General features: G+C 24.1%; 1 protein-coding gene across 3 annotated transcripts; it reads right to left on the bottom strand.

Moving 5' to 3' along the window:
* Positions 1-3,028: 3,028 nt before the first annotated feature.
* On the bottom strand, positions 3,029-24,701 carry LOC114126466 (glutamate receptor ionotropic, kainate 2-like). Of its 3 annotated transcripts, XM_027990421.2 has the most exons (19): positions 24,601-24,701; positions 24,285-24,393; positions 24,113-24,228; positions 21,400-21,561; positions 21,074-21,325; positions 19,818-19,996; positions 19,683-19,736; positions 19,216-19,380; positions 18,974-19,126; positions 17,473-17,676; positions 12,623-12,826; positions 11,970-12,074; positions 10,919-11,197; positions 9,479-9,676; positions 7,944-8,169; positions 7,717-7,881; positions 7,526-7,626; positions 3,509-3,637; positions 3,029-3,373 (listed from the first exon to the last, which is right to left on the bottom strand). In XM_027990421.2, the coding sequence occupies exons 3-19, from the start codon at positions 24,201-24,203 to the stop codon at positions 3,323-3,325; spliced, it is 2,718 nt and encodes a 905-aa protein (XP_027846222.2). In that variant the 5' UTR covers positions 24,204-24,228; positions 24,285-24,393; positions 24,601-24,701; the 3' UTR covers positions 3,029-3,322. The 3 variants fall into 3 exon arrangements, with proteins under 3 accessions (XP_027846222.2, XP_050057371.1, XP_027846223.1); XM_050201414.1 differs by lacking the exon at positions 19,683-19,736 and having other exon boundaries at positions 19,216-19,358; positions 19,820-19,996; positions 24,601-24,646; XM_027990422.2 differs by lacking the exons at positions 24,285-24,393; positions 24,601-24,701 and having other exon boundaries at positions 21,441-21,561.
* Between the last annotated feature and the right edge of the window lie 694 nt (positions 24,702-25,395).

The following is a 25,395-nucleotide window of genomic DNA, read 5'->3' as shown; positions in this document are numbered from 1 at the left end:
TTTTTTAACTTAAGTTAAAAAAAATCATTAACTTGCCCAGCCTTGGATAAAATAATGATTTAATTTATTATAAACAGTTATAACGAGTATATGTTCTTAAGTGTATAATTCCTTAAGAATTAATTTCAGATTAGGACCAAAATAATTCTTCTACATCAAAATTCATTACGGTTATTATTTTCTTATAATACGTTTCCATTTTAAAACGATGTTTCTTCAAAAATGTATTATAATGAATTTTGAATTTAACGAAGTATTTTTGATCTTAAGCTGAATTTTATTCTTAAGGAATTATATATTTTTGAAGAAAAATCATTTTAAGATGGGAATGTATTATAAGAAAATAATAACCGTAATGAATTTTGATGATTAAGAATTATTTTGGTCTTAAGCTAAAAATTATACTTAAGTAATTATACATTTTATAACAGAAACTCGTTCTAAGATGGAAATGTATTATTATGAAATGATGACCATTCAATTTAATTAATTTTCATCTTAGGAACAAAAATAATTCTAAAACTTCAGAATTCATAACGTTTATTATTTCATCATAATACATTTCCATTTTAGAACGAATTTTTGTTCTAAAATATAAAATTCCTTAAGATTCATTTTCAGATTAGGAACAAAGATATTCGTAGTTGTCATAAGATGTTTAAAATAGTACACCAGGAATTCAGGAATAAGCTCTATTAGCAGGCACACAATTTTTATATATAATTTATTACGATTAAATAATTTCATAGATAAATTAATTTCTGAATCATGTAGTTATGTTATTGAAGAGCAGATGATTTAATTAAGGAAACCTCATGATACTGATAGAAATCCAAATCGTGAGAAAGCTTTCTAAACTACTAACAGATTATGATATAGATTTGTCTAAATGTGTATTTGGTTTGTAAGGACTTTATAAATAGCAGAAAGCTTTAATAACTTAAACAAACTATTTATTTAAAAATGTTTTAAACATATTGTAATAAAATTAATTTTAGAAAATGATCGCAATCTAGAGAAAATGTTGACTGACCAACCATATAAGGAATTGACAGTCTTTAACATTAGTTGTTGAGAATGTATTATACTACAACATTACATATTATTATTCTAATAGTACTGTGGTGAGAAAGCGAATGAAAGGAATACAAAGAAATTGAATGTATTGTTATCGCCATATTGAGCACTTATTGGTATTTTCGGTCATCGTGCTTAGACTTTATATGTATAATGCATATTGTATACACATATTAGTTCTCTAAACATATACTTAACACTACATTAAAGTTACATTAGCACTTGTATTTTTTTTTCAACAATCAGAATATGTATTATTATTTATTTGCGTTGAGAGCATTTTATATTTAATCACAAAAATTGAAATCCCGAATTGAATTTGCAAGAAGGCGTTTGGCTACTAAGTTTTCAGTGATATATAAAAACGAACTTTTAGAAAATCATAAAGTTTATTGCATGCAAAACTAAAATATTATATTATGTTTATATATTATGATATACGTGTGATTCAGTCATCCACACGTAAAATATTGGCGGAAAGTGTTTTGTCAATTCAACTGAATACACAATGGACTGACTGTGGCGAGACAAGACCTCATTGTCGATGTGTTGTGTTAAATAAATAAACGAATATATTATTATAATATTATAATACAATAATGGTAACATATATATTTATATATATATATGAATTATTTTATTTTTTGTTTTTTGAATGTTTTATCGTGTATAAATGATATTATTTATTTACATTCCATTATTGTATTTTGTTCGATAAATGTTTACAATAAACTGATGTTTTAGGAAACTACTATTTAATTTAATTTGTCTAGCAAAAAAATTAAGCACAAACCATAAATCATATAACATATAGTTTTGTTTGTAAAGTTAGTAAAAACATAGAATAATATTTATTTTCAAATTGTATTTGTAACCACAAAAGTAAAAATTTTAATAACTAGTTTTTGGGGATAAATTAAAAATAAATATTTTGGTGTAGAAAATATTAAATATTTAAATACATTTAGCATTATATTATTTATTATTTATTAATAATTAATTATTGGTTTTTATTTTATATTAATATTTAATATTTTTTGATATATTTAACAATATAAGAGTTTGCTGTTTACTTTCTGAGTCATGTATCCCAACGACGAAATGTATTTTTTTTATATGTATGTATAATATACATATAAAATATATACATTATATATATAGCAGAGATTATCTAAAATCTAAATGAATACATGTTAAAATTAACTATGGCTCTCGAATTATTATATTTAGTATTGTATAGTATAGTAACGTTGTCCTTTCAATCGCATTAACGATGTTGCTGTTGTTCATTATCATGCTTTTGGTATTATAATATTACAAGATTTTACGTAGAATCATCTAATAACATCAATTGTTAACTATTTTGTGGGAAGCCATGTGTCGCAAAATTAAAGGTGGTGGATTGTGGGAATAGATTGGGTTATTATATCAAAGAAGTTGCACTAAAAGTATTTTTATCTTACAAATCAAAATCAAAACCAATATATATATATATTAGGTTGAAATTTAAAATAGATTATTAAAATGTCTTGTTCTATTACTAGAGCTAAGATACTATATTTAGAAGATCAGACAGTTTTTTATTTATAAATTTATTTTCAGTCATGCTAACTGCACGAGTTGTAAGTATTGTTAATTGTTATTGTTTTATAATATATTATAAAATCAATGGTGTTGGTTGTACGATATTGATAAGCCCATTTTGATTGATTATAGAAATATATTAATTTTATAATTAAATATGCAAACAATTAAATCATGTACTATGATATTTATGGTGGTGATTTGTTTAAAAATCAATTATATTTGTAACCATATGTTAGGTATTTTATCAAATATGTATCGATGTATCGATACAAACATTTAATAAAAGAAAGGAAATGGATATTTTATGAACGTTTTAATAAAAAACTTCATTCAGTATTATAATAAACAATTTTTGTTTGTTGGTTTTCAATCATTTATTACTACAAAAACGTTTGATCTCATAATTTTAAAATATAATAAATACATATAATTATTCAAGTACGATGAAGTATAGAGAGAAATAGTTGTAAAAAAAATAGAATGTTATGTTACAATATTATTAATTGTCAATAAGTACTAAATGTGAATTAATCTTATTGAAAGTAAATTAAAAAATGAAATGTTAATTTTTATTCTAACACTACAATATTTACGTGACAATAATATTGTCTGTAATAAACGCATTATAACTAACATAATTAATACAACTAAAGTTGCCTTACAATCTGGTGGCTTCCATAAAATCTCGCCTAGAACGTCGTTCTGTTATCTAAATAACATAATATAATATTACATAAAATCATAGTACGAACAATGTGCATGTGTTATAATATTAAGACGCGGATTTGTTCATATCTACGAATCACTCCATAAAGTTAAAGTAATAATTTTATATTATGCTCACTCTGACTTTTGGATGGCACTGCTCGCATCTGTGCATCAATACTGTTCGCTGTCTGGAGCCCTGACATTTCAAAACAAACCACAATTCGTCAACCAAGTCTCTCCATGTAGATCTTTGTGGGCCTATTCGCTGTTTCGTGTTGGAAGTAAACAAATAAAACAAAAATAAGATAAAGGTATAGTCATAAAAACGTAAACTGTATTGAATGCATAAATGAAAAAAAAAAATTCATAAGAAATAAAACTAAATGATTAAAACTCAATAAAATTCTTTTGGGATATAATATTCGACGCTGTCCGTTTCGCCCAGATACTCGTTTCCACCAAAACCATTTTACTCCGCTTTAATATTAAGTTGGCAATGGTTTCTAAATAATTTAATATATCTATATATTTTACTAACATTTTTGTAAAAAGTCATTACAAAAGTTTTTAAAATATACATATTAATTATAAATTATCACAACTATAATACAAGTTACCAATAATAAATTATTGTCTATTAAAAATATTAAAATAATCATTACATAATATTGTATATTATTTTTTTTTCACTAAAATGTTTGTAAAAAGTCATTACAAGAAACAAATGCTTTTTATAATTATATACCTTGTAATTTCGCCAGATGTATATGAAAGTATACGGTTTTTCGTTTTATTCTTGTCTTTCTTTCATTTGTTTGTTTTTGGAATTTTAACGCTATTCACTTGGATACCTACATGCTTCTTTCTGGATGTAATTGCGTATAATATTAGTAATACAAGTAATTATAATTTTACAAAAAACTAATTATATGATATATTATGTAATGATTATTTTAATATTTTTTAGTTGACAATAATTATTGGTAATTTGTATTATAACTGTAATTATGTATAATTAAATATGCATGTTTTGAAGAGAAACCAGCTAATCTATACAATAACTGTTCATCAGTCTTCATGGGTCAACTTATTTTATTCGAAAATTCACAGAACGCACGGGCTCGTGGTTTTGTATGAACTGTTGAGTCCGCTAGAAATATAACTAATATTAAAATATATTCCTGAGGTCCAGGGTATAAATACAAACAGACTTCCGATGGACGACAAGTGCCGTGGCTGTTAACGATGTTTCTCCGACAGTCGTTGTTATGCCGTAGAGAACCACGCTTCAGTGATTCACAAATAAAATATTACGGTTGTTTGCTTTATAAATTTTACCTTTTAAAGTCGAACACGTATACCCACGTCGGTCGGATGCTTGTGTTATAATGTGTATAGTGCGTGCGTATATATATATATGTATTTATGTTAAATATAATGTATTCCTTTTGCAGACATTACGTCGTTTTTGGTATAATTTAGATAAACACGAGCACATTAGAATCTCATTATACTTAAATGGCTCCGTCTCGACTTTTTGATATGACTCGATGTTTGTGTGTATACTCACCTACGGCTACAACACTGCGGACAGTATATAGAGTTCTCTTTCATCGGGTCACGAACGCAAAACTGTCTACACGTTAATGCTTTATGATTTCCACAAATACTTAAAACGTTTCAAAATGCCTGTACTGGTATACATACTTAACGATGCGTTATCATGGCGAGTTTGAATATAACCATCACTACTATAGCTCTATGGACTATATTTTTATTGTTGTTGTTATTATTATTATAATATGTACAAGAAGTTTAATCATTATCCAAGTTTAAACTCTAATATTTATAATATTAAACATATTAAACGGTGTTTTTTTCATGCGTATTTATACAGAACATACATAAAATATTTATATAATATTATATGTTTTATAGAAGGTAGGTATAGATAATGTATAAAACTGCGGGAATTAAAAGTGTTTAATGTATTCAATTTTAATGTTCTAGAAATATTTTATTTTTTAAATGTATTTTGTAAATTTTATTATGTACCGTAAAAAGTTCATTGTTGTAATAAATATTATGTAGAAACTTAACGTAGAAACCAGAAATTAAAATATTTCAATAATGTAATTCTTTAAGGCCGAACAATTTCTAAGAACTAATGTAATAAGATTAAAATCAAGTACTGACATGGAAAAATATTTACTAAATTACAATGAGGTGTGTTCATTACATGTTTTTACTGTAAATTCTAAATAGATACATTTAGAATATTTTTGATTAATATTCAACGAAGAACGACGTGTCATAAGTCACTCCCTTCACAACATAAAAGAAACATTTGATGGAGTTAACGCGAATGCTATTATCTAAATATTATATATTATATGCATTTTATATTTTATTAATAATGTAAAAAAAATTACATTTTTATTTCTCCTCTTCTTGGCGGCACAGTTGATGTTCTTGACTTCCTCTCATCAATTTTATTCCATGTTTCTGCTCATTTCGTAAAAAACTACTCACTTTTTTACGTTTTATTGTACCTACTTCACATGGTTAAAATCCTCACACAGAATACTTCGTCAGTTTTGTAATTCATTTTAATTTTTCAGCCACATAACTACTTTACTTAAATATAATTTATACATCAGCTCAATTTTGTTTTATGTTTTCGCAATCACATACTTCTATTTTTTTCTTCTACACTGTCTCACTAATACATCAATATTATCTGTTGTAAATTGTACACTTTATTAAATGCCGTATGGAAATATAGAATATAATTTTATTTATGTTCTTTGTTTAGTAGATATCGTAACATAAATCATTCATGTTTATTTGAAATGCCAACTAAAATTTAATTTTCATGATGGTTCAATTACTAGAAATTAAATTCATTAACTAAAATACAAAAATAAATTTTATATTTTAATAAATTTAAAAATGTATTGATATTATAGAATAGGAATACAGGTTATTTCATGTAACCAACATCGTTCATTTCAATTAAGCAAATGAAAATATTTCAAGTCTTGGAACTTGTATAATACAAAAAAAAAACTTATATAGACTTCAATAACCATTATACTAATAGTGTTTCTTATTGAATATAAGTTAGCGCTCCATATTATAATCATCATTAATTTAAAATGTAAAACGTAATACATTCTTAAGCAATCATAGTTATTTAATGATTGAAGCAAATGTTAAAAGTTAATTTTATAATTTACGTATGTTTTACACATACATATTAAATAGTATAAGTTAAAATATCTTTAGAAGTTCGTGATGTTTGAAAACTTGAAAAGTATAAGTTGATTACCTACCCACGACACTATTGCAGTAATCATATTATAAGTTGAGTAATAAAATTATATATTATAATTTATAAACAACATTATGTTTAATTTAATAGATATTATTACCTACTCGTATTTTACAAAATAGTTTTTTTTATTTGCAGTAATTTATATTTTTCTCTAAAAGAAATAGGAAGTATTAGAGTATCAAGAATCTTTACGTGTGATAGATAATACGGATAAAAGTTGTTTTGTAAATACATTTAAATGTTTTCAATTTTTTCACAAGTTTTGTTTGACGTGAGGAATATGAATCTAAAAATTGCAAAAAGTTTAAAAATATGCACGGAGTTTTAACTTTTGTTTATTTAATACTTATTAAAAAATTATCCTTTAAAATACTATCCTTGAAGTATTTCATTTTAATTATTTAAAATTCAACTACAGAGTACTATAATGTATCATTATTTATATATTTATAGTATTCCATACAAACAATATGAATGGTTCATAAGCAATAATAATGTGTATTTTCAATACGATTAAATTAATATACTAATAACTATTACGCAGTATTGGTTATATCTTATACCTAGCTTAATAGGTTTCATAATAATTATACAACTTTAAGAATTGTATAATGTTTTTGAATAAAAAATTCAGTCCTGAATAATACTGTGTGTGTATCTACATGATTAGTTTAGTCTAAATCTATAAAACGTACATTCCGTAAATCCAAAGAGTATTTATAATCTAATGTTTATTGTAGTAGGTATAGGTTTTCAAGAGCTTTTAATAAAATATCTAAGAATTTAGGTCATAAAGTTTAAATAAACATCATATACCTGTTCAATCTGTTTTATTTTCTTCCTGTAGTGGTAGAACTCAAACATAGATACCATAATCGATATGATGAGTCCCACTAGAAGTACAGCGAATACTCCACCTTAACAAATGTACAGATACAGAATATTATTATTAGGTGTTAAATAAAATATATAATAGTGTAACGATTGAGATATAATATTGTATTTACATATATTTTTGAAGTCCAGTGTGTTTGTTTTTGTGCCGGTTCCAGACTCTTCTGGTACACACATGTCATTGGGTGGCTTCCACCATTTGTTGTATAGCATTTGTATTTCACCCTTTTCTTGTAAATCGAGAATTGATAACGATATCTGGTCTTTCCATGGCGAGCCTGTTATTAAATTCACACACATAGTGAGATTAAATAAATGCATAAATTTGGTTAATACCAACCCATAGGCGTGGCTATTCCATATCCTTTGGAGTCTAATAGACCATTTATTTGGGTCAGATTACAGTTTCTCTGCACTGCGTAATCGAGCATCGTCGATTCCATTAGAAATGCAAAGTTACCTTGGAGAACCCTTTCAATACCTTCGTCATACGATGTTACGAACACTGACGGTTTCTTCTTCTGCATGTACGCCCACATTTTCTTATAAGTTTCAATCATGGAGTCCTAAAAAAAAAATCGTTCATCTTTTAAAAATATAATCAGAATCATGAATAAATCAAAACTTCCAATTCAATGTATGAAACTTACCATATCATTACTATTATTACTTTCATTTTTAGTAATTGAATAACACACGAAAATTAAATGTAAATAAAAATTACTTTTATTTTAAATACTTTAAAACTATAGAAATAAGAAAAAAATTTCTAAATGTATATGATTTGCATTTTATCATAAATGTACGATTTAAGACTCTGAGAGGACTAATGGTCCTAACTTTAGAAAATTTACTTCAGTTAATACTTTGAAGTGATAAAAACTAAAAAAATTATATATAGCTTATATTTTAAAATAATCAGGAATAACATCAACGTATCAAAAAACATGTTGTTTTCGACAAAATAATTTTGTTGTTTGATTGTAAAAAATAAATAATTGTATTAATCTTTATCGTAGACTTATCACCAAATATATATGTAATTATATTATATCATAAGTCATATGTAAAAATGGGTTTTTCGCGAAAAGACCAGGCTCTTTGCAATGGGGTATCCCGTTTGCAACTACTTATTATTTCTTCAAATAACCTGCTGTTTTTCAGGCTCATTATACAGACTAACAGTAGTTAGACCTTTTAAAAACTATAATAATTTTATGGTAATAATTAAAAACCATTTTAATTATTTTATTTTAAGGGTTATTTATAATAACACAGAACATTATTTTTCCGTCAAGCGAATTTACATATTTGTTTTGCATGGTTTTTCATATGTAATATGTAAACTGAACTACTATATTATAGTGTTATAGATACATACATTTTTTTTTGTTTGCAACTTTGCCAATATTATATTTTGAGTATCTAATGGTCCACGATTTACTTTTGTTAAAATAAAATAAAATTATTAAAATGGCCATTACCATAAAATGAAATAAATAATATAATATAATATATTTACATTTTCTAGACATAATTTTTTAATTATTTTTTTCGTAAGTGTAATTTAAAATTTCTCATAATTTTATCTATGACCATTTAAAAACATTAAAAATGCGCATATTAAGTTTGAAATTTAACGAACCAGACAATTATTTAGACTATTAGTCAATTTCAACTTATTTACTAGGTTTTACTTTACTTCAGTGTATTGTTTTGTAAGTTAAAAACAATAAAATAATATTATTTAATATATTCAATATTTTTGATAAAAAATAGTTGAACTTACTATATTACTAATAGAAAAATAAACAATTACTAGTAATATAAATAAATTATAAAATAAAGTTACTAACACAGTAAGTACAACATTACCCTAAAAAATGTCATTGTAGTACCACTGTCTAGGGTACCATATGCAATATTTGTTTGTGCAGCAAGATCTTCAGCATTTTCAATTGGGCTAACCATTCTATCCACTGTCAAAAAAGCTGCTAAATTTGCCGTGTATGATGATACAATAATCAATGTGAAGGACCACCAAACACATCCAATTATTTTTGTAGAAATCGCCTAAAAATTGTTTGCAATAATTTTAATATGATGATTATCTATACACGGTTAAATGTTCAAAATATTCTGCCTTTTTTTTTTTAGCTATTTATAGGCTATATCTTCGATTTCTGTAAGAAGGTTTTTTTTTTTTTTTGAAACGTTCATAAAAAAATTTGAAAATTTAATACAAAATTTCTTTTAAATCGTTCTTATTGTAGTTAAAAAAAAAAATAAAAATCGTTTCACAATTTTTTTTTAATCGTTTAATGTTCAAATTTTTACGAAATATGTCAAAATCACGAAAGCTTGTTAGTAATTTTGTAGTTGAAAATGTATAAAATTGTTTGTATTTATAAGGTTAAAAAGTGCAACACTAAGTTTTTCATAAGTTTTCTTTAAAATAGCTTTAGAGAAAACTCCAAGCGTCATTATTGGAAAAAGTGTTATGAGCTTCTGAATTTTAAATTTTTATGAAATTATATAACTATAACGATTTATCCTCAAACGATTTTCAATATTTGTTATTATTCAAAAAGTATAAGTTGTAGATACTTCAAAATTTAACCAATTATTTATATTGTTATTTTCTTTACATAATTTATTTTTTAAAATATTTCGCTTATTTTAAGACAACTTATTAGCATTTGAAATATTCATTTTTTTTGGGTAAGTTTAAGTACTTGAAAACTTAATACAAAATGTATGAATGATGCTTTATGTTTATCTATAGTTATTCAATATTCTTCAATATTTTCTGATATTTACTAATTACCTATTTAAAACATAATATACCATATACTGAGTCGACATCAGTTGCTGAAATGGTCTTGTAGTAAAAAGGGAAATGTATTAATGTGTTCTATATTTTTTATTAATTTCATTTTTAAAAAGATAGGGTAACATTGTAGGATTTTTATAGAAAATTTGCTATTTATTGTGATTAATGTAGTATATTTTTAAAATCAAGAACATTTGATAAATTTAATTTCATATTTTCATAAATTATAAGTCAAATTAATTTATATATTATTGAAATTTAATGTATATTAAATTGCTATTATGGTGTAGATTATTGGGTCTACGATCTTTCTATAGAAATATGTTTATGTATAAACATTGTAATAAATTATTCTATTCTCTTTCAACGAACAATTATTAGAACATAAACGCGTGAACACGTTTCAGACTAAATTCATAGCATTAAAAAAATAAAAAAACTAAAGAAAATAATTTTTAATTTGTTAGTTAAATAAATCTAACCTTTGGACTTATGTCTGAACCTTGTTGCATGAGTGATCCAATGGTGAACCAAAAACTATTAGATAAAGTGAACCTGTTAAATTGTGGCGTATTGGTTTCTAGAATGGAACTGCTGAATAATTTTCCAGAATTTTGGTCCTCCCATTCGTATGGTGAAAACTTGGCTACAATGTACAGTGTAACAGATACGACCACGTATGCTACTAGCCAGTAGATCCACACCTCTAGTGCTAGAGGGTTCATGAATGAAAAAAATTGAGCCGGTTGATTGCTTGGAACCTATTGAATACGAATATTTAATAACTTATAAACAAAAAAACAATTATCATAAAATATCAATCAAAATTTAAATTTATTGCGTATTTTATCTATGAATATTGAATAATCGTTTTTTAGAAATATTTTGCAATTTAGTTCTGTATTTACCCAAAACAAAATTTGTTTAACGATCTTGAAAATTAATGATTTAGGTTTTTTGATGAAGAGTTGTAAAAATATAATTTTTTTTGGACTATTTGTTTTTAAGAACAAAACTTTAAACATTTATATAAACAATTTTACAATTAAAATTAACTAGGAGATAGTTTTAATCATCATATTACATTAATTATAGTAAAAACTTTATAAAATATAATATACATTATTATATAATTGTCTTGGAAATAATATTTATTTAGTCACTGTTTATAATATAGCATAATTAAATATCAATTTGTACTACTTAAAAAAATGCATTTGGTTATAGTATAGTATGAGTTCAATAAAAATTTTTAAAATAACTATGAGTTAAAGTTTTTTTATAAAGTTTTAATCATTACTTTTTTTAAATAAAATATTTATCAAGTACTTCAACAGTATTATTTAAGTTTATCAAATGATATCGGAATTGACACAATTGTTATTTTAAAAATTGACAGATTTTATAAATAAATATCAAACTTACACTTATATTATTTTGTTGTTAGATTTATAATTACATAAATTTTTTATAACATTTTGTTGTTTTATTAAAATACACAATTTACAGTGGTAAAGAATATAATTTAATAACCTTATATAATATACTGATCCCCAAGTTCATAAACGGCTTAGTGAAATCAATTACACTTTCTCTGACGTAGTTGATGGTCATTGATCCAACAGCTAAGTCTGCTTTCTAAGAATTGCAAAAAAATAACAAATAATGAAATAATAACATTAAAGAAAATCGATATATTAAAAATATTTTTGCAATTAACTATTAGTTAAATAATGTTTTATGGTTATTTATCACTAGTTTATCATAAACTAATTTTTAAACTTTTAAAATGAATTAGAGTGTTAGATTAAACCAATGTATTTACATAATGTGCTTGAGGTAAGGTAATATTTAATAATATCAAGTAAATATGTGCTATATTTTGTATTCTATTGATCTATTAATAACCAACAAATAACCTACGATATTATTTATTGATTATCTTACAAAATAATTTAATTATAAATAGTTTATTGATAAGTAATTAATATTTTACTTAAAATTGTATTCAATATAGTCATAATATAATATGATTTTAAGTGTGATTATAAATATACATATTATATAAACCGCACATAAAAGTTTAAATTGCTTAGTATGGTACTATTTAGATTTAAACTCATAACTTTGTGAAAAAATATAATATGTATGATAATAATCTAAGTAAATTATACGTAAAAACATACATGCTTTATGAGTTGTTCCACTATACCATTCCATTCTAATGTCACCGGATCCTGAGCACCGTACTTATTGTCCGGTACTAAATCTAAGATGTAATCAAATCCAACTTGTTTAGCAATAATTTCTAACAAATCGACACAAAAACCATAAAATCTTGCATTTCCTGTATAGTTTTTTTCAAGGTGCATCATGACATAAGGAAATTCCTAAAGTCAAAATATAAAATAAGTATTTTATTTGTAGATATTTAGTAATGTTCCATAAATAATCAACAAGTTTTGTTACATTGAAATTTGAGGGATAACATTTTATAAGCGTTTTGTTTATGTTTATGTTTCAAAGATTTATTCTACCTATAATAAATTTATTTATAGTATAGATTATAGAAGTTAAATGTTTATTTATAAGTTTATTCATGATTACATTATGTATATTTTTTTATTGTACTATAAAATATTTGATTTATAAATTAAATAAAATTACAGAACAGTTAACTCTGATATAATTATTGAACCATAAGCAATATAGATTTAAAAGTCTATAATATAACTTAGTATATTTCGTCAAGTGTTTCTTTTTTGTAGAGCTATTAAAGCTATTTGTTTTACTTTTAGTATTGCAGTAGGCTGACATAATATTTTCTTTGTATAATGCAGTATTTAATTATTATAATAATTTACTATACTAGGTATTATAATCATTTATTTTAATTCTAAATTTAATTTTTATCTTTCGTAAATTCTGTAAAACAGCAAAAATTGATTCATAATAATATAATGTAAGTAAACATTTAAGTTTTCAAAAAAATGTTTTTAAATTATAATTTAAATATAATAATATTTAATAATTTTTAATTATATTCGTTATTTATTGTTTAAATAAGTAATTTTGTTCATAGGTATTTGAACTTAAAATGTCTATAAAAAATAATTGTATTTATATAATATTTTAGATTTTATAGTTTTAGTAAGAATTACTTTTGTGTAATTTTGTATTACAAAAAATAATCCAAAAATGTTAACAAAAGAAGTAGATATGACTTGTTGTTATTGATGAACGTATATACAACTTTAAAAGCTCGAAGCTGTAGAGCTGATGGCATGATTACCATCTATGAGAAAGACGCAATCTATATTACCCAGTTTGTTTAACATTCGTAATGTGACTAAATTCATATAAAAACTTAATGTAATTTTCGGATACGTAACTCGTATTTTGTGAGTTATTCATTTGTTTGCAAAGTTATTTGAGTATTGGGTAAGATCATAGGATTATACATATTTTGTATTATTCTTAAACATATACTTGTTGGTTTATTTCACTATCAAACATATTGTATGTACTTATATTTAAACTAATATTTGAGCATTCATTGGAATAATAAATAAAATATAGATTTTATTATTAATACTTATATTACATTTGGCATATGATCAACTTAAACAATTTTAATTGAAAAAGAAAAAACAGCATATAAACGAAAAAAAATCCTTTCATAATCTGTTCAACCAAAATTACAACATATTCGCCAACTCTATAAGCACGATCACCAGCATTCGAAATTATTTCTATGATTACGACATCATAATATTAATGAAGTTCAAAGCGATAATATCCAGCTTATTTAGACACCAAGATATTGTGAAATACATTGAGATGATTTAGTAAAAAATATGAAATAAATAAAAAAGCAGTATCTAAAGTCTTCAAAATAAAATACATAACAATATTAGATAACTATATCGTTGTTCAAACCAAAACATAAAATTTCTGGTAACAGTTTAAAACATTAAGGAAAACAAAAATAAGAATAAATTGACTGAAAACCGGTCACAACCATCTTACATAAAGATAGTTCATATAAAACCTACCAATAGAATCTAATATATATAATGAAGAAGAAAGAAAAGAAATATTAGAGAACCTCTACGGAATAATCGTACACGATTTCTAACCAGAAAACATTATATCATTATTCAAGAGCATCGGCATAGTGAATTAAATATGCCACAAGAAATAGTAGTTAGAGGTCTCTTTTTTATCATTATATAATTTGTGAGTATAATTATGTAAAATATTATATTATGTAAAGCTAATATATTTTGTAGTCAACGCTTATGTTAATAAAAAATAAATAAAAAAATAATAATAATTAGCAGTAAAATAAAACTATGTAAGTAAAATTCCTAAAAATATGGCTAAACTACGATTATTTAAATGCATAATTGTAATTAATGCATTATATTTTTTTTATCTATTTTACCAGTTAACAATTGTCACCAGGTAGTTACGTTACCTTAGTATATGCATAATATAAATAAAAAACATTACACGCACCATATCTCTTCGTTTAATGTGATAGAGGATTGACATTCCTTTACATTCCATTCTCACATATCTAGAATTTTTTTAGCCACCTTCCACTATTCTTTTTAAACTTTATTATTTTTATTTTACAACTTTAGTGTAATTTGCACATTTATTTGAAAAATTACACTATGTAATTACTAATTAATAATTATTACTTTTAGACTCAATTAAAGTTGATGATATGCCGTATTAAATTCTTAGATACCTATTAAAGAGTATTAAAACTAATTTAATATTCTAGAATAATAAGGTTAAAGTAGGTAGACTATCGAAAACAAAAAAATAATAACCAGAAAAGAGCAAAAATCATGTATTATAATCCAAAAGAGGATATAACTTTGGTTGAATGATGGCTGAAAATAATGAACATTGATTAAACTTTTTCGAAAGAAATAATTTAAATTTGTATTCATGTAAGAATATTTTAATCTTTAGTATTTTTTTTTTTTTTTTTTATGTAAGGCAAATAATATTGGGATTTAGTTGTAATCATTTTTTTTTTCAATGAAAATACGTTGTTCAGAATAAATACAACTTTAAATTGAAACTCGTAAATAGTAATGTATAATAGGTGCGTATTTCTTTACAATATACACAACTAAAGTGTATTCTATGTATAACAGTTTTCAAATTGCATTTATCAACGTCTAATAATTTTCCATTAAAAAGATATGTAATATTTGAAAAATATTAACAGATATTGTAAATTATAATGATTTAAAAGCTATACAAGCCGCGAGTACTGTCTTGTTGTACACTAGGACCATTGGTTGATATAATAGGTAGGTGTGTTAACTTTGAAAGATCATTGTATTCGAAAACAGCCAGTTAGCTTACATCGTTAAGTATATTTGTATATTCCTATTAAAATTATTTAAAGTATTAAAGTAGATAAATATAATTTTTTAGATAGATATTGTATTTATTATACTATAAATATTCAATCATTGTAATAATATGTATTTGTACCACGTTATACGTATCAATTTATATAACTCAACATTTAATAACGCATTTCTGTGAGTACTATAAAATACTAAAAATAAATTCATAGTATAATTAATAGATAATATTTTAAAATAAACCAAGTAATATTGTGTAATTTAAAATTCACAATAATATAATATACATAAAAATTGTAAGTCCCTATTTTTAATTTTTCATTATTTTTATACATTGAAATAAAATTATCAGTCTTTGTCAATATCAAAACACTTGAGAGTGGAGAGTGTTATGGTCAATATTCACCAATCCCAATGGAGTGTGCTCGAAAGTAGGGTAAGTCCTCAAGAAAAATGTTTTTGATTTATAATAAAATTAAACCTTTAATTCATCATTAAAATACGTAATTTTTTCCAAATACTACAAATGTTTATGAAAAATAATTGTGGTTGTATATTTTTTAGATTTTAATTTCCAGTATAAAATACTTATGAGGAACATTATATAATATTTTTAAACCTAAGCTATAAAAATTAAAAATATTTTACTTTTTTATTAAAAATTACTCATAATTTGTAATTTTCAAGATTTTAAAAATTTGAACTTTATATCCATGTAAAACAAAAATTGTGCTTATGTGTTTTTAATATTTGTTTACAGATATAAGCACAAATTATAATATGTGATCTTATATTTTGTTTTTAAAAACTTTGACCCAGCAAAAACTTTTTATCCACATTTATGGAAAAAAGCTAAAAATAAATTAAAATAAGTTTCAAGTATTTGTTTTTGAATTACTACAAACAAACAAAAAAATCATTTCAGGAGAAATAGTTATTATATGAATAAATATTTAACATAAAAATTTGGTCTTTGAACGTTCATTAATTTTTTTTTTTTGATTTTCCGGAAGACATTTTTTTTTAAATACCTTCATTTTTTTAATATAATTTGAGAACGTTAAAGAATTTTGTATTACTTTTTTAAATATTAAGAATAAATAGATTTTTTTTTAAATTAATTTGTAATTTTTGAGATTTTTATGAAATAATCTTGATTCTAACACTAAATGTTTAGGTATAAAGAAATATTGTGACTATACTTTTTTGATTTTTTTTAAGTGAGAAATAAACCATTTATAGAAACCTTATTTAAAACTTTTAATTATTTTTACCCATTCATAATTGTTTAATCGAGATTATTAAAAAAAAATATAAAATTTAAATTGTCTATAAATAACTAAAATAGTGTCAATATTTTGATAGTATAATATTATATTATACAGAAAATAATCATACAACCAATAAGTGAAAACTTAAATTTTTATGGTTAGTAGTTTTAGAATTACACCATTGATTAAATATTTACACCAAAAAGATAACTACTTAATTGATAATGATTAAAATAATTTTTTTTAGTATTAAAATATACATTATTTAAGAATATTTTTTTCTACATTTAGAAAATTTTTAAAATTTGTTACATGATCTTGTTAGAATATTATAAATTATATTTATGTAAAAAAATATTATGTATTTACCACAATTGTCACAACAACAAGTGTAATATTGTAAGGAGCTGTATCATGAAAAGCAGACATATCGGTGATGTTTACACCAAGTCCAGGTGTCCACTCACCGACTTTTGCCAATGCGTGTTGTTTAAGTTTCATCAAGTCCAATTTAAAATCAGTCCTTTGTCCATTTTTGAACTGTATCGGGCCGGTCAACCCTTTTATCTCTACCTAGAGTTAAAAAAAATAATCAACACATCAACATTTTGGAGACTCAATATAAAATATTATATTAATATATTCTCATGGTTGAATAATTAAAGGATAAGTAATTGAGTCAGTATGAGTAATTAATATATGATGAATTTATAGAGGACAAATTAATTTGTGTTTACACTAATCATCACTGTGATGATGGAGTTACTGACCACTTTAAATATTTGTAGACTTAATGGCTACTGAACTTCAAAAGATAATAAATTAATTAAATGGAACAATTTATATAATATATTTAAAATAAAAAAGGAAGGCATTTTAAGTGAACTTATTGCAATCATATTATGCTGAATATTTAAATGAAAATACAATATTTATTATTTGTAAATATAAAACAACAATCATTAATGTAAATACTGTACATTATACATTATATACTTATACGCAGACATTTAGTTACTGTTATTATACCTAATTAAATATTACTGATTTAATTAGGAATAAAAAAATGCAATGTATAAAGTATACATACAACTTTACAGATTACCTATCTATAAAATATTTTACAGTCGGTTTTTTTTCTGATTAAAATACATCTGTAAATATAAATTTAAATTTAAATTAACCTTTGTTTGTTTCTATTATTTTGACTGTAAAATAAACTGTAATACATAATATTTTTATTTTTGTGAAAAATATAGATAATATAAATATTTTTCATAAAGTAAGAAGTACTCAATGGTAACGATATTGATTACTTTCAACTGAAATATGAGAACGATGGAATTATTAATCATTTATTAGTATTATAAAAAGAATTATAATAAAAATAACTTTAAAAACAAATTGAATTTTAATGCTCTTGGGTATTGGTAAATGTCTTGAAACAAGAAATCTTAGAAAATGTTATGTGCATTTATGAATTATTTTACATTATTTATTACCAAAATAAATATACGTTAAATTACATAGAAATATAATATAATATTATGTAAATTATGTATACATATTATAATATATATTAAGTATTAAATGTTTTTTGAAGGAAAAATTTAAATTAGGTTATTATTTTCTCTTGCTTATTTTTATTATTTTAATCGTATATTAATGATTTATTTATAAACTTAGTTATGGTGAGTAAATAAATCATACAGATTGAATTAAATATTTAATTAATCAAATTATATAATATTTTTTGTAAATTGGTAATTTATATAATCGTTTAGTAAAACTGGCATGTTAAGTTTTTATGAGTATTCAAATTTTAAGAATTCAAGAAAAAGTATTAGGTTTCAGATAAATATCTACTAACCGAATTAATGTATTTTATTAAACTGGAACCGTTACTCCAAGGAACTTCATCTTTACAGGAAATATTTGGGTAATCGAGTATATTGTTTTGTTGAAGAGCGCCCAATCCAACTGCTAATACTTGCACAGAATCATACATAAGAGCTGGTTCACACTAATTAAATATAATTCTTATTTTAAAGTACACTCATAAAGTATTAATTTTTTATTGTATTTATTGAATTTCTCATAATGTTAATAAACCTGTGTCAACATAAATTTGTTGATTGACTGATTTTTTTCAGTGGAATATTGCTCCATGTGTTTGAGTACTTCTCGAACACCGACATCTTCAATGTCCACCATTCTAAACGTTGTTAAGTTGACAAAATTGTATTTGAAATCTTCTAAATCAAACATTTCCATGTCCTGAATACGGAAATAATATTTAATTATAAGTACTAATTGTTACATAATAATTCCCATTTCTCGAATTTTATAAAATGAAAGAAAAGAGAAATGTTGCTGTTAATAGTGCGATAGCAATTTATCTTTTATAAACTATAAATAACAATTTTAAGTTGAATATTTATATGATTTGAAAGATCAAATCATTATGGACGTTAAAAATTCAATTTAACTTTCGTAATATAACAATAAAAGGATGGAATATTACATCAAAATAATTTAATAATTAATTGAATATAAATTAGTTGATTACTGGTACTTACAAATGATGTAAAAAGATAATGAAACTTGTAATCATTCATTTGGAGCTGTAGTATCTATGTAAATTAACACGTATGAACAAAAAAAATAATGATAAATCATTGAAAATCTGAATGGATTATAATGATTTGACTTACACCTCTAAGAAAATGGTCTACATGTTCCGATTTAGTATCAACCAGCATGTTATAAATCTCCATATTTTTAATTTCGCTCAGTACTGATCTGTATGTTTCTGGAGTGGCATGTCTCAAATACACTTCTACTGTTTTTCTATCGGGTACGGTTTTCATAAAATCTTTCATTCTAAATAAATCTAAAATGACAAATATCAATTGCATGAACATATCGCATAGTTATATCTGTAGGTTTAATTAACTGTAATTGTTAAAAAAAAAAAATCGATTTTATGAGTTTATTTCATACCTACGAATTTATGTATTTTAGAGTCACTTTTGATTTATATACTTCTATATTATAACTATCGTATACGTGGAAATGGTTTTCTTTTTTTTTTTCAAATACAAATGTAAAAATTCAATTTAGTTAGTTAATAATTGAATATAATTAAGAATATTATTGCAAAGGAAATGATCACATGGAGTCGAGTGATGGGTCGTTTATTTTCAAAGAAGGTTATAATAAATAACTAATAAGTGTAAGGCGTGTTTATGATATAGGACTGTACAGTTTTGCAATTGAGTTATTATGGTAATAGAATTAAAGTTTGAATAATAATTGAAAAGTAGGTGACGAAGTATGTATGAATGTAATTTAATTAATTAACAATTATAAACTTCATTGAAAATAGAGTAATAGAGTTAAAAAATAAAAACTAATCGTAATATAAGGTATTAATGAATTTATCAAAATGTTAGTACAAAAATCATGGTATAAAGAAAAAAAATAAATGTACATCGACTACCAGGAACTATAATAATCATCGACAACTTAGTATTATTAAATATTAATTAATAATTACTAATACAGTAAGATATACATACAAGGCCATAGTTAGGGGGGGGGGGGTTAGGGTTCACACCCCAAATTTTTTTTGAAATAAAATTGAATAGTTAAAATTTAAATAATACTTTTATAATTTCATATTTTATTACGAAATATAACATATTTGTCTTCTAACCTCCCACCCATCAAAAAAAATTTAATATTTTTCTAGCTAAGACCTTGTTTACATACTACAGAACATTTCATTGATACATAAAACTTTTTTGTTTCGAAATATATAGTAATATAATAGGTAACGTAATTGTTGAGTTTATTTTAATTGGTTCAAGGATGGACTATAAATTTTAGTCTGTTTTAATTTAATACCAATAATTATATTACTCAGTACCTGGATATTTATATTAATAATTATATGATATAATTTTACCGTAATCATGTTCATATATAATAGCCATTTTTGTCCAATTTAAAAATGATATAACATCATTATAAGCTTGATTTAGGAGACTCTGTTTTGGATACAAATTGATCGATAATCTTTTGGGATCCATTTCCAAATCTAGTCTAGCTTCTATGTGAGGTAAATCCAAAGTATCACACATAGATTGTAGATGAGATGCCAAGTAACTATTACTCGGGCCGAATAGAGCCGCAATACCAAGATCGAGTTGGTTACATGCTATTTATATTTAAAATAATTTAACAAATAAGTATAGGTAAATTATTATTATTGTCTTAATTAAGTTATCATACCCTTTTTAATAGTATAAAAACTGTCATCATATGGTACGTACTGGATATCATAAGACACTTGGGTATGTGGTAAGAGATGAGCATCGCGGTTTATTTGATCAACTGCAAATTTGAATGCAATTTCAAGGCTGCTATTAATTTGGTCATGTGTAAACAATGCTCCTAAAAATAGTTAATAGCTTTATTAGTATCAAGAAGAAAATAAATCGTTCATTAAATTATAAAATGAGATATTAAAATTCCATTATTTATTGGTTATAAAATTAAATGATATAATATATTAATTGTGTATAATTATAATGTGTTTAATATTGTATAGAGATAAAATCAGAATGCAAAACAAATGATTAATTACTTTAACTTAAAATCAAAATATAGTTATTGATTTGTTTCTTTTCGTAGATAATTACTTATATAATTTAAAATTTATATATTGAAAAATAATCGTTACAAATATTATAAAATAACAAACTATGTAAGTATCTTATGTTAAAAAAATTATTTGATTAGAATATAAAAATAATTACAAGCATTCAGGAGAATTATTATTCAATATTTCACTTCACAAAAATATAAATATAAATAAGTGAAGTTTATAGTTCAATAAATTTTAACTATTGCTACTATTTGAATGACGAAATGAAGTATAGATAATTGTTTAATAGGTAACGATATTATTTTAATAAATTATATATATATATATTATGGTTTATCAATACTTGTACGTTGTAAAATAAGTTTAACATTTTTTCACATTTCCATAATTATTAAAATATGTTGTATTCATTATCTACTTTTTATGAAAAAATTCGAAAGCATTTGTAAAATTATTTTTTATTATCTAACAAGTTTGAGACCACTTAACTCGTTCAACCGTAAGAAAAGAAAAAAAATATAATAACCATAACCACATTTAACGTTATGTTATAAGTTTGAATAAAGCTTTATATAGAATCTTTAAGGGCCGACTTAGGAAAGTGTTGTATATAGAATAAAAGAAAAATGGTGTGAATTTGCCATTTTGTGGTGCGATGAGAAATCGGATATGAAACATTAAGGCGTAATTTTCCGGACGATTTTCCAACTCTCTGACTGGGTATTGGTCGAGTTCCTGTTGTAAATTGAAATGTCCATTACCGGTGTCTGAACCTTTTTTTTTGTGAATAGACAGCCAATATAGTGGTATAATCAGTAATAAACGATCATAAATGTTGTCAAGCCCTATTGGTTTGTGAACATTTGAAACCCTAAATATTATGTTAACTATACAAAAAAAAAAAAAAAAATACAATGTTAATTGAAAATAAATTTTTATTTAACTATTATATAATTTATTTTTACAATTTGGCTATTACGTAATGCAATATAAATGAGATGTTCAAAATAGGTATACATCTGGAATGAAGTTAAAATAAGTAAATGTTACTATACTAATGCGTATATGAGGATATTTATTTATTTTTTCATATATATTGTTGCATATATTTATAAATTATAATCAATTGTATTTAGTTTAAATTATTATCAACATAAAAGTTTTTAAGCTGTTAGGTCTCAATTTTCAAATTGTGGTACTCAATATAAAAGAGGAATCCTATAAGTGAAAATATTGTTTTCAAAAGTAAATTATGAGTTCTGTAGACACAGCCCAACAGCTCAACAAATTGAAAACTGAGACCATTAGTTTAATCAATTTTTATCAAAAAGATATTTTATTAAGTGATTATTTATAACTTTATAAATCGTTATAAAAATACTAAAACATATTTAATCATACCACAAATCTTGAGTTTTAACTTTCGACTCCTTGGGACATTATCACTTACAAATCAAAATGTATTGTATTACTCAAATTATAGCTATATTAATAATTTATTATCTACTTTGCTTCATTTAATATTATATTAGAACAAAACTTAAAAACTTAGTCAACAGTAAAATGTTTTTTTTTTATTTTACACCAGAATGGGCTTTCAAATGTTGTGACAGTTGGTTTTATTGTATTATATTTTTATTTTTTTGTTATACCATAAAAATAAGAGTATTGGAAAATGTATTTCAATCCCAGTTTGATTGTTAAAACCATCTAGAACCAATCGAAAACATTGCAGTAGTTTTGATACTAAAAATATATTTCTTTTATTCTAGATAAAAACTTTTGAAATTGTAGCACTAAAAGTGTACAATTAAAATGCTGGATTTTACAGTATGGATCATACTATTTGATGATGATTTTATAATACTGATGCCTTATATTTAGAGCTTATTCAATAGTATTAAATTAATAGTTTTTTAATAATTATAGTCTCACCTATGCCAAAAGTTTTTAAGCTCATATCTTCTAATTTATTTAGAAAAAAAAAATGTAATTTCACCAAATTTTAAAATTCTTTATAATTTCATTTTACCTAATTTAATATTTCCTAATTAGTTATAAAAATAAAATATAAATATGCATTTATTCCTTGATATAATATAAATATATAGATTATAAGAACAATATATTATCAATTTTCAAAATTTGAGAAAGACTAAAAATAATAATATTTTTTATTTGTCGAAATAATGACAAATTTATAGTAGATGATAAAATTAGAATATACTAAAATGTTCTATATATACTAATTTAATGAATTATATTATATAGGTATTCACTATTAGAATGTAATAATAACATTAATATACGAAAAAACGTACTTTTAAAATGTCTCACCTATTTTTATTTTATTTGATCGCAGTGTTCGAACTAACGACCAGCATATTAAAACTTCCAAAATTAAAGAACTCCAATGCCGCATCTTCATTATTTTTAACGAGTTAGAGTCGTGACTGTAACAAAGGTTATTATTGTGAACATATGTTATGTAACTACTATATACACATACCATAAATTGGACGACGTTTATAAGGGACGATCCACAGCTTTACGGTGCGGTGATTATGTTTCTTATTTCACCACAATACTGCCACTATCTATATGGATCATCACTCGTTCTGAATATATCGATAGTGACGTATTATTGTTGATGTCAATGGAACAGAATGAAAAAATAAAATTAAAATAAAAACATTCATTATTATATCCATTGATCAAATTAGAATAACGATTTTCATTGAAAGTATACAGTTTACAGCTTTACAAATGCTTAGTGAGTGATGTGGACTACTGTTTAATAATACCGTGTTTTATCTTGTACGTACCTGACAATAATTGTCGGTGATTGTTTATATCGCAGACGGTTACAGTGGATATTAACCCTTTAAAACACGCGGTACCACTGCGAGCCGTTTTACGTGTAAATATACTTGTCTGGCTTCGCGAGCGGAGCGTGTTCGGACATAGTATGCAATAGGGTATACAGTAACACGGCCTGACCACCAGAGCGCTCTTCACAAGAACATTCATTAATAATATTCGTGGCCGTCGTGATTTGTTGTCGCTATGGAGCAACGAAGTGGAAAACTATCAATTTTATATAATATTGTTTTCAGAATTTGTATCAGTACTTTTGTCGTTCAGTATAGTCGAACTACTAACGTAGCATAGAGCAGATTATCGATAATGCAATAATAAGTGATAAGCATATCGCAAAAAAAAAATAATAAAACAGACAATGATTTATTCATTAATTTACAATGAGCATCAAGCATATTTTTTAAAACTCATTTGCATACTGTAAAGAAGCAAAAATATATTTTCTCGTTTCAGTTACTTCACCTACATCATTAAATAAGTCCTGTTCTCTTTAGTTACTTAAGAAAATGTATCCGTGAGATGACACCCGATATGATCTCGAGCCTTGGGCCGTGGGTTTGTGACTTGTGACGCTCGCGATAATAGTATAGTCACGCACGATTCGACGACCGTCGAGGTATATAAAGTATGGGCACAAAATCCCGCGATCGTAAAACTTAAATTATTCAAAACGTTTTACGGTGCCGCTTTCCAACTTTATAGCTCAATGTATTTTTGATTTGGTGACTTTTTTTTAGCTC

Source organism: Aphis gossypii, chromosome 2 (assembly GCF_020184175.1).
Source record: "Aphis gossypii isolate Hap1 chromosome 2, ASM2018417v2, whole genome shotgun sequence".
NCBI lineage: Eukaryota > Metazoa > Arthropoda > Insecta > Hemiptera > Aphididae > Aphis > Aphis gossypii.
Note: the sequence above shows the minus strand (reverse complement) of the source record. Positions and strands in the feature narration are given on the sequence as shown.

Coding starts and splice junctions, on each gene's coding strand:
- LOC114126466 (XM_027990421.2), bottom strand. CDS start 24,203: ATGAAGATGCGGCATTGGAGTTCTTTAATTTTGGAAGTTTTAATATGC. Junction 19,127..19,215: donor ACAAATTTATGTTGACACAG/GTTTATTAACAT, acceptor ATATTTAATTAG/TGTGAACCAGCTCTTATGTA. Junction 12,827..17,472: donor TTGTTGTTGTGACAATTGTG/GTAAATACATAA, acceptor TTTTGACTTTAG/GAATTTCCTTATGTCATGAT.